General features: G+C 36.6%; 1 protein-coding gene across 2 annotated transcripts in view; it reads left to right on the forward strand.

The window, feature by feature from the left end:
- The first annotated feature begins 4,641 nt into the window (after positions 1–4,641).
- Positions 4,642–12,715, forward strand: part of LOC105323786 (uncharacterized) — a 33,672-nt gene continuing 25,598 nt past the window's right edge. The window contains exons 1-4 of one of the 2 annotated variants that reach the window (XM_066087667.1): positions 4,642–5,024; positions 11,503–11,721; positions 11,931–12,182; positions 12,390–12,530. In XM_066087667.1, coding sequence (XP_065943739.1) covers positions 11,505–11,721; positions 11,931–12,182; positions 12,390–12,530 — 610 coding nt within the window. In that variant the 5' untranslated portion in view covers positions 4,642–5,024; positions 11,503–11,504. Of the gene's footprint in view, positions 5,025–10,774; positions 11,053–11,502; positions 11,722–11,930; positions 12,183–12,389; positions 12,531–12,715 lie in introns of those variants that run through there. The other variant, XM_066087632.1, reaches the window with a different exon arrangement.

Here is a 12,715-nt window from a genome sequence, read left to right on the forward strand (position 1 = left end):
TATACCAACCCACTTTTTAATAGTTTTACGTTTCCTTATACAAAGTCCTATCGTTATTGTTACTGCCAAAGTTAAACACACATAAAACCAGGGGCTTCCCACCCAAGACGAGGTTTTCATGGGTTGCAAATTAATTACTGGCAATTCCGCCATAAGTGAATTCATAGGGAAAACTTTAGTCTTAAGACATTAAACCATGAAAATCTGAGCAACCTTGTCCCATACTCAGGATGTCGATTGTAATATATGATTATTTTTACCAATAATTTTTAAATCACTTTCAAAAATCACACGTACAAAAAATAGTTTTATAGTTTCTTTACTTAGTCGCTGTCTCATGTATTTTGAGTATATGTTAAATCTCTTCAACTCCGCATATTTATATAAATAACCGAGGTGTTATGTCCGCGTTTGCTAGTCGGCGTATCTCAATACATGTTTTAATGTCACAGGGGGTCATCCTGTCATACCTTTTTAAAAGCGTGCAATATATACAAAGCTAAGCTTATTCAAGATTATTTACATCTACATTATACAATAATATAAATTATTTAGTTTATTAATTTGGTTAGTTCCTTCATAATAGCCAACACATACTTTTGTGCTATTTTCTCTACAGGGCTTAGGGATTGATTTACGCGGTTTGGGGATTGGTTTGAAGCCTCGACCTACTTTAGGGACTTTTTCATCTATTTCCATATTTTCATCTAAGGGTACATTGGGGTTATCTAAGGGTATTTCATAGTCTTGACCACTATTTTCATCACATTGTTTTGACTCATGGGTCTCATCCGATTCTGAATCTACGGTCTGATCATTCTCGTGTTTATACTGCTGATCATCCATGATCTTCTTAGCTCTTATACGTCTTTGAAGTTCTGCTATGGGAATATCCTCTTCGTCTGAAGATCCCTCTCTTTCCCATTGTTTGGACTGTATAGCTCTTTCCAATGGTTCTGGTTGCATGTCTTCATTTTCTGACGACGATTCATCTTCTGGTGGCACCACATAGTTAGTTTTTCTTAGAGTTCTTCCACCATCTTCAGTAGTTGATGACAGGGGCCAGTGCGAAATATCTGCCAGTCATAATTGTCGTGCATGACATTTGGTGGTTACATGTAATCCAGTCAATTGATCTCTCACCACGAAACTAACTGGTCCTTTCTGCTCTGTGATTCGATAATATGGTAGCCACTTTTTATCTAATTTATTTTGTTTCCTGTTGTTCTTAAGGTAGACATGGTCACCTACCTGAACATTTTCGTCTTTGATTTTCTTATTGGCCTGAGCTTTCTGTTTCTTCTTGGCTTCCTTCATATTACGATGTACTAGCAGGAAAGCTTTATGTTGTTCTTGTAGGGCGATCTTGTGTTGATCTTCTCCCGCATATCTCCTTCGAGGTTTCATTAACGTATCAAGAGGTAATACGACGTCTCTGTTGCACATAAGGTAATATGGGGAACACTTTGACGAATCGTTAGGATGGAAACGAATGGCTGCCAACGTCTGATTAAGATGTATATCCCATGTTTGAGCGTTGTCTGTTGTTTTCTTAGCCATCACGTCATGTAGAGTTCTATGAAATCGTTCTACTTTACCATTACCTTGAGGGCTGTAATAAGATGTTTTGATATGGTTGATATTCAATTCTTTTAAAGTTTCTTCCACTTTCATATTCACATTTTCTGTTCCGTTGTCTGTGAGGATTTGAAGAGGACAGCCATATCTTGGATATATTTCTTCTAAGATTAGATGTACTATGTTGTCAGCTGACTTATCAGGAACGGGAAAAGCTTCTGGCCAACCAGAGTAAATGTCAATAAAAGCAACTATGTACTTGTTTCCCGACAAGGATGTTGGATATGGTCATGATAGATCAAGTCCTACTTTAGCCATTGGAAAAGGTGGTATATCTGTCTCTTGAAGTGGAGATTGATTTTTCTTATTGCTCCTCGTTTGGCATACTATACATCCTTCTATATAAGAGTATAACCTTTTGTACAAATTTGGTATGTAGTACTTTTGTCTGATTACGTCATATGTCCACTCCCATATGTCCAAGTCCGTCATGATACTGCTGCACTACTAAAAGTTCTAACTCACGTGGTACATATAGGCGAAGTCTTCGGCCTTCTGAGTCTCCATCTGAAAGATAGTACATTAAACCATCAATTTCCAAAAACTTCTTTTCTTCGGTTGCCGTTGCTGTTCCTTTATTTAACCGATTCTTCAGTTTCTTGATCTGCTCGTCGTGTTGTTGACTTTCTTTGATGTTGATATCCTCTGGTAGATCAATAAAGGGTTTGACCAATTCGTCGTGTTGATTAACTTCACATCTGGCCAATCTCTTAGGCGAAAAGGCATTGGAGTTAAGTACGTTCACTTCAAAGAAATAGTCCTTAACATCTGGTTCATCATGCTCTGATTGTTCTTCCTCTTCACACTCGAGGTTGACTGTCGATAATCTGGATAAGAGATCTGCACAGCAGTTAAATCTTCCTTCTATGTACTCTACCTTACAGTTATATCCTGCAATACTTAATGCCAATAGTTGAATTTTCTTATTTTGCATTGGAGATTCTAAGATATACTTGAGCGGCTTATGGTCTGTTCTAATTGTAAACTGAGCACCGTGTAAATAATGGTCTAACTTCTGAAGGGCTTAATGGATTGCAAATGCCTCCTTTTCTATGGTTGACCACTTTTCTTGAGTTTTACTCAGCTTGTGGGATAAGTAATATATTGGCTTATCTTCTCCCTCCTCTGTCTTTTGAGTAAGGCACGCTCCAATACAATTGTCGCTGGCATCGGTGTACAGGATGTACGGCTTATTAGTATCTGGATATGCTAGCAAAGGCACTACCGTTAAACTTTCTTTAATAAAATCAAACGCTTTTTGGCCACACGGTGTCCATTTAAACCTTGCAAATTTTCTGGTTAAGTCAATCAATGGTTCTGCAATCTTAGAGAAGTTCGGTATAAATCTCCTGTAATAACTACACATACCTATAAAGCCACGAACTTCTCGGACTGTAGTGGGCGCTGGTAACGTTCTTATAGCGTCGACTTTCTTTGGATCAGGTGTAACGCCATGTTCATCAATAATGAAACCAAGATATTCAGTTTGTTCCTTGAAGAAACTACATTTCTTTAGCTTCATTTTAAGTCCATGCTTTCTTAAGCGGTTGAAAACGTCTTGAATATGACGAAGATGATCTTCCGGTGTCTCTGAGAATATAAGAATGTCATCCAGGTATGCGATGGCAAACTCCTCTTGTCCTTGAAGAACTATGTTCATCAGCTCTTGAAAGACTGCCGGTGCATTACTCAACCCAAATGGCATCCGGTTGAATTGGAATAGTCCTTTGTGACATGCAAAGGCCGTTTTTTCTTTACTTGAATCTTCTAATTTCACTTGCCAATATCCACTCTTTAAGTCTAGTGCAGTGAAATATTTTGCCTTACCTAGTAAACATAGGATGTCATCAATCAACGGTAGCGGGAATGATACGGGTTTCACTATCTTATTCAAGCTTCTAAAGTCAACGCACATCCGGTCTGATCCGTCCTTTTTTTTCACCACTACTAAGGGAAATGACCAAGGCGATTGTGATCTCTCAATAATCTTTGCGTCCATCATTTCCAGTATGGCCTTGTCAAGTATCTGTCTTTTATTTAAGGGTACAAGGTAGAGTCTGTTCTTTATTGAGTGGTGATCTCCAGTCTCTATCTTCATTTTAACAGTATCAGTCACTCCAAGGTCACTGTCTTTCTTTGCAAATAAATCATTGTTTTTGCTCACAAGTCTTTTGATTGAGTGTTAAAATCTTTTAGGTACATCAATTTCTTTTGTGTCTTGAGTAGTCTGTATTTCTGAGATTTCCTTCTGTTTTAATGCGGTAATTCGTCCTACTATGTAGCCTCTTGGAATTTTATAATTTGTGTTAGTTTGGTTAACGAAGATCATTGGAACTTTCTTATCTTTCCGAACTATACAAACGGCGTCTTTTAAATATAGTCCTGGGTCTTCCATAATGCAGTTATTGTCAATGCTGTTCACTTCAACCAAGTCATTTTTTTCCAGAGGAAAATTGTTATTTTTTTTTCCATAGAATACAGTCACCGTGTTTGGTCTCATAATAAGTTTCTTACGAGTTCTTACAATAGTTGAGATGTGTAAATCTTCTTTAAGTTCCGCGTATACTTTGCCATTAATACGCATGAGTCCAAGATCAAAGTATAAACGAACATTGTTTTTCTTGAGCCAATCACGACCGAGAATCATGTTTCGGTTGAGTCCCTTTGTCACACAAAGTTTGTGGTCTAAAGTTAACCCTGAAATCTTAAAGGAAATATTTACATACCCTATCGCAATTAAAGAATTGCCATTTGCTGCTTGTAAAGAGGGGATATCATTATTAAACAACTTGGGGCGGGGAAATAGATTTTCATACATTTTTTTTACTAATAAGAGATACGGCTGCACCTGTACCTACCAAAGCTCTAAATTTATTTTTACCTACTTTTAATAAACAGCTACTGGGGTTGTAAGTAAAATTAATTTCATATGTAGGTCTTTGTTTAAAGTTCTTTCTTCGGGCTTCAACGAAGGAAGAACGTCTTAATTTTCCTGTTTTTGTTTGTCAAAATAAGAACGCGATTTGAAATTTTGAGACGATCCCCTATTTACTTGGTCGCCAGATTTATATGTTCGGCCTTGACGATTTGAAGGTCTGCCCCGATTTTGCTGCGCTCTTTGATACATATGCGAGCCCCAACAATCTGCACGCACATGACCTACTTTACCACAATTCCAACATTCCACAGGCGAACGGGGTTTCTGCTCTACATTATGGACGGGTTTGTTTTGACTGGGTCGTTTATTTATTTGAGGACAGGACCTGACTTGGGGTTTATTTTGAGTACAAAATCGAGCCCTATGACCCGTCTGTTTGCATTTAAAACACCTACTATAACGCGCATGGTCAATTTCCATTGGTTCTACATGCCTTGTTTCTACTGAGGTAAGATTATCTGCTCTATCCTTTAATAAGGGAAGAGTAGTATCAAAATTTGAGAGAGTTCGTCTGTTGTCATTACTTTGTACTATTTCTGTCATATTTGACCCTCTTATCGCTAGCCTCTGTCTCAGATTTTGTTCTCGCATTGCTATTTGAATTGCGGATTCTAAGTCTTTAGGGTTTTCTCGCAAAATTTTTATTCTGAGATAGTCGAATGTCAAGCCGTCACAAAAGATATCTACTAACTGTTGTTGTATCAAAGGATCTTTTAGTCTGTCATTACTGTAGGCGTCTTCCGCGATTTGTAATAGTCTCTCGGCGAACAACTGAACACTTTCATTTGAATTTTGTCGAGTCTTACGCATTACTGCTAACGCGTGTTGGGGGTCTGTTATTTCTGCAAATCTATTTTAAGGGATTCCTTAAGATCGTTCCAAGATGGGATTTCTTCAGACGCATCTGTTTCATCTAAATACCTTTTAATATAATCCCCCACTGAACCCTTACTCGTTATGTATGCAAGCATGGGGATCTCATGACCTTGTTTCCCAGACATAACACTGTACTTTTCAACTTCCTTTATCCACTTTTTAAATTTTTGAGCATCTCACTCAAAATGAGTTATCACAGAAGATAGGGGCACTGAGAGTGCAGCTGTTATAGCTTTAACTTGACCAATGAAAAAATCTTTATCATTATCCTGATCTGGGACTCGGTGTCGAGGTTCACGAGTTTCATACGGCCTAGCATCATGATATGTTTCAAAAGTATTTTGTTTAATTTGCTCTTTTTCTAGGAGGTAAGATTATCTGCTCTATCCTTTAATAAGGGAAGAGTAGTATCAAAATTTGAGAGAGTTCGTCTGTTGTCATTACTTTGTACTATTTCTGTCATATTTGACCCTCTTATCGCTAGCCTCTGTCTCAGATTTTGTTCTCGCATTGCTATTTGAATTGCGGATTCTAAGTCTTTAGGGTTTTCTCGCAAAATTTTTATTCTGAGATAGTCGAATGTCAAGCCGTCACAAAAGATATCTACTAACTGTTGTTGTATCAAAGGATCTTTTAGTCTGTCATTACTGTAGGCGTCTTCCGCGATTTGTAATAGTCTCTCGGCGAACAACTGAACACTTTCATTTGAATTTTGTCGAGTCTTACGCATTACTGCTAACGCGTGTTGGGGGTCTGTTATTTCTGCAAATCTATTTTAAGGGATTCCTTAAGATCGTTCCAAGATGGGATTTCTTCAGACGCATCTGTTTCATCTAAATACCTTTTAATATAATCCCCCACTGAACCCTTACTCGTTATGTATGCAAGCATGGGGATCTCATGACCTTGTTTCCCAGACATAACACTGTACTTTTCAACTTCCTTTATCCACTTTTTAAATTTTTGAGCATCTCACTCAAAATGAGTTATCACAGAAGATAGGGGCACTGAGAGTGCAGCTGTTATAGCTTTAACTTGACCAATGAAAAAATCTTTATCATTATCCTGATCTGGGACTCGGTGTCGAGGTTCACGAGTTTCATACGGCCTAGCATCATGATATGTTTCAAAAGTATTTTGTTTAATTTGCTCTTTTTCTAGGGACTTTTGATCTGTTTCTTGCCCTTTATATTCTTTGTTCTGACCCAACCCCGCGAATTGTTTTTCTAATTGCTCCATTTGATTTTTAAATTCTTTTTTATCAAACCCATCACCTGTCGCCATATTGGTTGCTTAGACAAAGTTGTTTACTTCGAGATAGCTATAAGAGACAAATAGAAATGGTTCTTACCTTATTCGATATTGAACTTCGCTCGGTCCTGGTCACTGGCACCAAGAAAGTTCATGTAAGCCTTCCGTCTTACGGATCCAATTGAGGGTCAGCTCAAACTTAGTGATGACAAGTCCAGTATTTCTTTCTCAAGCGGTTTTATTAAGCGTGATCGTATAGTTACAATTACATCAGCTAATAGCAGCCCAAATCAGGAGTCTCATAATCTATCTCAATAAGCGGATTCTATCTATATGTGGGATCTATCTCTCTCCTCAACATCATTTTGCATGGGTATATATAACATTTTACTTATGATGAACAGTTTTGACTAGTTCGGCCCATTTACGACGATCATGAGTGAACATTCAGTGTTCAAAATTAAGATTAATAGTTTATTCCTAAATAAAGTAACAAAACCGTCAAAACTGCCAATGAAAGAGTCTGGATGCAGGATTTGAGTCTCCGAGTCCTGGGTCTTGGAGTCCCCCACCTAGTATGAGGCATCACTTACTCACAATACGTTCATTCATACACGGCATAAAAGGTTACAAAGGTTAATGTATAGAATACACAATACATGAGTCAATATAGAGTACTAGAGCTATCGTTGCAGACACAGAATCGCCAAATATGTCACTTGTTGTTAAACTCTCAATTTGGATATTATTATGCCCGTATTATGCACCTAGTTTCATAACATCATTTAGGAATACTACGCATTGCTACCAGAGTCACAGAGTTCATTCTGTTGATTATCATTAATACCATTCAGTGTGCAGTATTTAGGTACACATAAATATCATAGTGACCATTATGTAATACTAGCAATTCAAGGTCATAGCATGGCTATCTGTTTACACAGAGTCCGGCCCATACTCCATTTTGACACTAACGCTGATCCTCTTCTTGCACATTCATTTGCAATTTGCTGTGCTGACCATTGCGGATGAGAAGCAGCAATTTGTGCAGCCTGTCTGTTGTCATTCACGTCAATAATTTTCATCCTGCCAGATCCCGGGCACCGTATCTCGGACTTCCCTTCACGAAATCTTTTCAAATTGTCATACACTGTAATCCTTGGTATGTTTGTTGTTTCACACAGTTTTTGTGCTGAGGTGATTCCGCTTTCATAAGGATTAAGAAAACGTTTTCTGTTGTCAATTTCTGACACCACTGAAGCCCGGAAACTTATCGTCTAGTGTCGACAATTTTTTTATTTCTTTGAAAAACCAAGATAGTTCACTTGACTTGCATACTATAATAAAGCGACATATCTGCCTCCCAAAACTATATGCTTTTCTCAAAGTTACTCTTAAGTGAGATATATGTGTGCTATTGGGAATTTTATTTATTGCTAATTGTATGAAAATTGATTTTAAAAAAACCCTTTTATTGCAGTTGTGTAGTACGAGGTTGTAATGCAACTGCATTTACTTACAAGGTTAGCTACATCCGATGGAATACTAATTTTAGTAGAACAATACCCAGTATATTAAAATACAAGATTAATAGTTTCCAGAACTATACTAACATGCATGTGTACATTAAGGTTGCACCCTCATTTGCATTGCTGTAGGTAAGGTGGTCAAGGTGTATTGCTGTACATATAGTAAAATGCAAAACAATCTGGGTGTTTCTTGTTATATCATATGCATGCATTTTATTTAAAGCCTGTAATTTCTTTTGAAAAAAATCACATCGACAAATGAATAGGTTTAGTTTATTAGCTACATTCTCAGATTACGATCCCACACCTTTAATGGGAAGATCATAAGAAGTCTTATTGCTTAACAATTGACCACTGTAGTGAAAACACCCTTCCAACTGTTACTCAATTTCATAAATTTTGATGACCTGGAGCTCTGAGCTGTGTGAGCTGAAGCGACGAAAGATTTTCGGTCGCACGTGGCGACTGAATTAACAGAGACTGACAGAATAAACAAACGGGTGGGAAAGTGAAACACGATGAGGAGAAAATGCTATACATAATAAGTCATCAAAAATAATTTTCGTCAGATCTGGAAATAGTTTCGCCAATTTAAAAAAAAAATCCAGTGCGAGCACTTAGCAGCGGGTAGGAGGAGGGTGAGGGGGCGCAGCAATAAGTTCGTTTTCACAATAAAACGAACGACCATGTAGAAAAACTACAGACATGATTAATATGTGACCGATAGAATCTAATCTAAAGTTGCTAAAAACCTCACGTGGATTTTCTTTAAAATAATCGTCGAATGTCTCAATTCAGGACATTCTTTTATCGTGTCAGCACCCACTGCAAAGATGTAACATGAAAATTTGATTATGATTTAATTTGATTTTTAACGCTATGTAGTGCAGCCGTGGCTGATCTCCTCGGCGAAGGATAGATTTCCTTAAGGTACACGCTACACAGCACAGAACCCAGGCAGATTTGATAATTTTGCAGTATAATGACTAATATCTATCAAAGAGAAGTTCTTTATTTTTAACTTAAAACCCACAATTGATCTATGTTTGATATTGCTATAGACTAAGAATGACATTGCTTTTATTAATTAAGTGAACAATTTCTTACTTGACACCCTATCGTTTAATCCATTTACTTGTATGTGAAATCAAACCTAAAACAATTCTTGAGTTCGCAGCTAAATAAACTCATATATGGGAGACGCAACTCTCGTGTATTAGATAACCGCTGACCGCCAGGTAGTCGAGCCGCTGACCGCCAGGTAGTCGAGCCGCGACCATAATTTTTTTCTCGGCCGCGGGTGAGGGATAGATTACGTAATGGTACACACACTCAGCTCTGACTCAAGGTAGATTTAAAATGCATGCAGTTTATTACTACAATGCAAATCATCGATTTTTTTAAAACCGTATTTTGTGTTTTACTAGAAAAGAAAAATAATGTTTTGTTTTCCGATTCCCGTTTTTAAGGATTGTCCACTATGAGAACTTAACACCAGTGACTTAAACTCCTAAAACTCCAGCCCTTTTTATTGGTGTAAAATGAAAGCCCTTGATATTCTGCACAACGTTTATTCTACTTGTCTTGACAAGATATTCTTCGTTTAAAAGATACAAAGGAAAACATGTCTAATTTTTGCACTTTTTGAATCCTATTTTTTTTTTACCCATAAATTCCCCTAAAAAAACGTAATCCAAAAACAAAAACCGATGTGCACAACGACAATGTCTCTGTTATTCAATTCGTTGGATTCACATTCCTTGCAATCAAAGTCTTGGAACCTTTGTCTGGAAACCAAATCCAATTTTCTAAAAAATTTTAAAAGGGTAACTCGTTAACGGAAAAGGATTTTTAAAATTTATGAATTGATTAAGATAGTGTTGTTTAATGTCTATTAGTTGAACATTTGAGCAAAAACCGTTCAGAAATGGGCACGATATGAAGCTTCGAAGTTCACGTCTAGGAAGAAAAAAAGATAGGAATGCGTATCGTATTCTCATTTGAAAGAAGAATAATCGTTTACTTTAAAACGGGGCATGGGTAAGCTTGACCGCTTTCATTCAGCGTGTTGCTCTTGCTAATATGATTAAAATTATGTGTCAAAACACAATAAATGCTTGATATAGGCTGATTATAAAATTATGCAAATCTAACTCGACCAACAAAGGATTGAATGAACTACGGAGATTGTTACTAAACGTATTTAACGACGAAAGAGGTAATGAATGTTGTTCTATATAAAAAAAAGAATCAATGTTCTTCTATTAAAAAAAAAGTTTGAAATTCACATAGTTTTACAAAAACTACTTGTCGTTGTTTTCAGAATAAATCATGGCATTCCGTAAGAAAGTTTACAAAACGAATAAACCGCACGATCACCCACGAACACGCACGGTAAAAAACGCAAACCAATTTCCCTGATACACACACGATCCCGCACGTTACACGATCATGTATTCAAATGATCCCAACTTTTAAAAAGGCATTCAGTCATAACTGCCATTAATGGGCGACTTAGTGTAATAAAATAAAGGAATAATGATGTATATCGGGAAATAAGTTGTTTATTCACATACGCACAAATGATATGCACTTTTGTTTGATGAGAACATAGTTTGTGAAAGATGGGTGTACTCGTAGGAGTCAAAATAAATAGACTTTGTGACACGACATCTGATAGAACTATACAGGAAACAACACTGTTTCGGTAGGATCGATTTATAGAACGAGATTCTCCTAACAGAGCAATGGTGATGGTGTTAAAAACTATTTCATTCACTTTGGTCACTCTTATGTGTGTTTACTTTACTGTGGAAGGTTGTAAGTACATGTATTGTATGTTTTGGTTCAAACCAATATGTAAATTGTATTTTTAGCAGGATGAGAAAGCAAATTAGAGATTTTTATACATTTCAGTTATATTCTAAAATTCACCGTTATCTAGAGGAAATCTATTGATTGCTTTTGAAATTTCCTTTGTGTCAAATATTAATACACGATTAACAAAAACAAAACAAATGTATGGATATTGAATGGGTTTATATTATTTGAGAAAAAAGAAGTGAAGTTAAATTATCAAAAAAAAAACAACAAAACAGTAGGAAAAGTAATATGAATGAGTTAACAACTTGAATTACCTTAAAAAGGCCAATACTAACCAGTGGGCAAATAATTGGTATTTCAGAATGTTTTTAACGATTAAGAAGTCAATGCGGCAATAAATACTGACACTTTAACAAATCCTAAAGACTGCTTTATGATCCGATATAGACATGAATCTGGCATGTGAGAAACATACCTGGCAGACTTCAGAGAAGTACCCCTCCTCTAAAGCTGTAGACGGATTGTGTGGAAATCTATCAGAAAGCGGAGGCCAGTGTGCGGTGTCTTTGGAGTCGAACGCCGATGTCACTTGGCTAGTGGACCTCGGTACAATTCAGAGTATTCATAAAATAGTCATACATTATAGAACCGATGAAATGTCATTTGGTGAGTGGATTAAAAATTACTCTGAAATCGTAGAAAAATCGAATAAATAACTATTAGAATTCGTAGTAACTTTCGTGGCATTCAAAATGCTCCAATGTACCCAGATTCAGAAAATGTATCATCTAAATTTCTGCTTATGCGATCTCTACCCTGGTAGAAATTTGTTAATCAAGTTTTTGTTTCTCTCTCCAATTCTTCTTCTGTTTTAGCAAACAGTGATTTGGCAGGCACCTTTCTTGGATTTTCTGTCTATGTGTCGAATACAACAGTCAAGGAGGACGGGTACCTGTGTTATCACGACACGACGTATACACCGTCAACTATTCCGTCAAGTCTGACCATAGAATGCACCATGCCAGGTCGATATGTGATCTTTTTTAACACCAGAGAAGGCAATCTGTCCACAAAACCTGGCTATTCTACAAAGGCACAAATAAATCTATGCGAAATGGAGGTGTATGGTATAAACTACTATATAGAATAATAGTTTATTACAATTCATGCTTATTCTTCTTCAAAAATGTTTAAATTACATTGGATTTTATACCTCTTATTTAAAATATCAGTAATGCAGGGCAGTACGTCATAGACTGATAGGGTGACATGTTTAACAAGCGTTTTATAATGGTTATGACTTTTACTACCAGCCTTGCTTTCCTTTTAACAAGGTTGTCCTCTAGGGTTCTATGGTGTGCATTGCTCAAAGACTTGTCCAGTTAACTGTCACCATTGCAGCATTGTGTCTGGAGAATGTCTTGGAGACTGTCGGCTTGGTTTTTCCGGACAATTCTGTGATAATTATGAAAGAAGTATGTACAATTTAAAATTACACGGTAGAATTTCATTAAACAAATCATGAAATATTATACATGTTTCACACAAACCAAAACCACTCTTAATAAAAAACAAAATGATAGTATTATCTGGTCAAGATCCACATACTATCGGTTAAAAGGTAAGTCATTATTTTTTTCATTCGAAAAAAAAGGATTAT

The sequence above is a fragment of the Magallana gigas genome, chromosome 1, assembly GCF_963853765.1.
Source record: "Magallana gigas chromosome 1, xbMagGiga1.1, whole genome shotgun sequence".
In the NCBI taxonomy this organism is placed as follows: domain Eukaryota; kingdom Metazoa; phylum Mollusca; class Bivalvia; order Ostreida; family Ostreidae; genus Magallana; species Magallana gigas.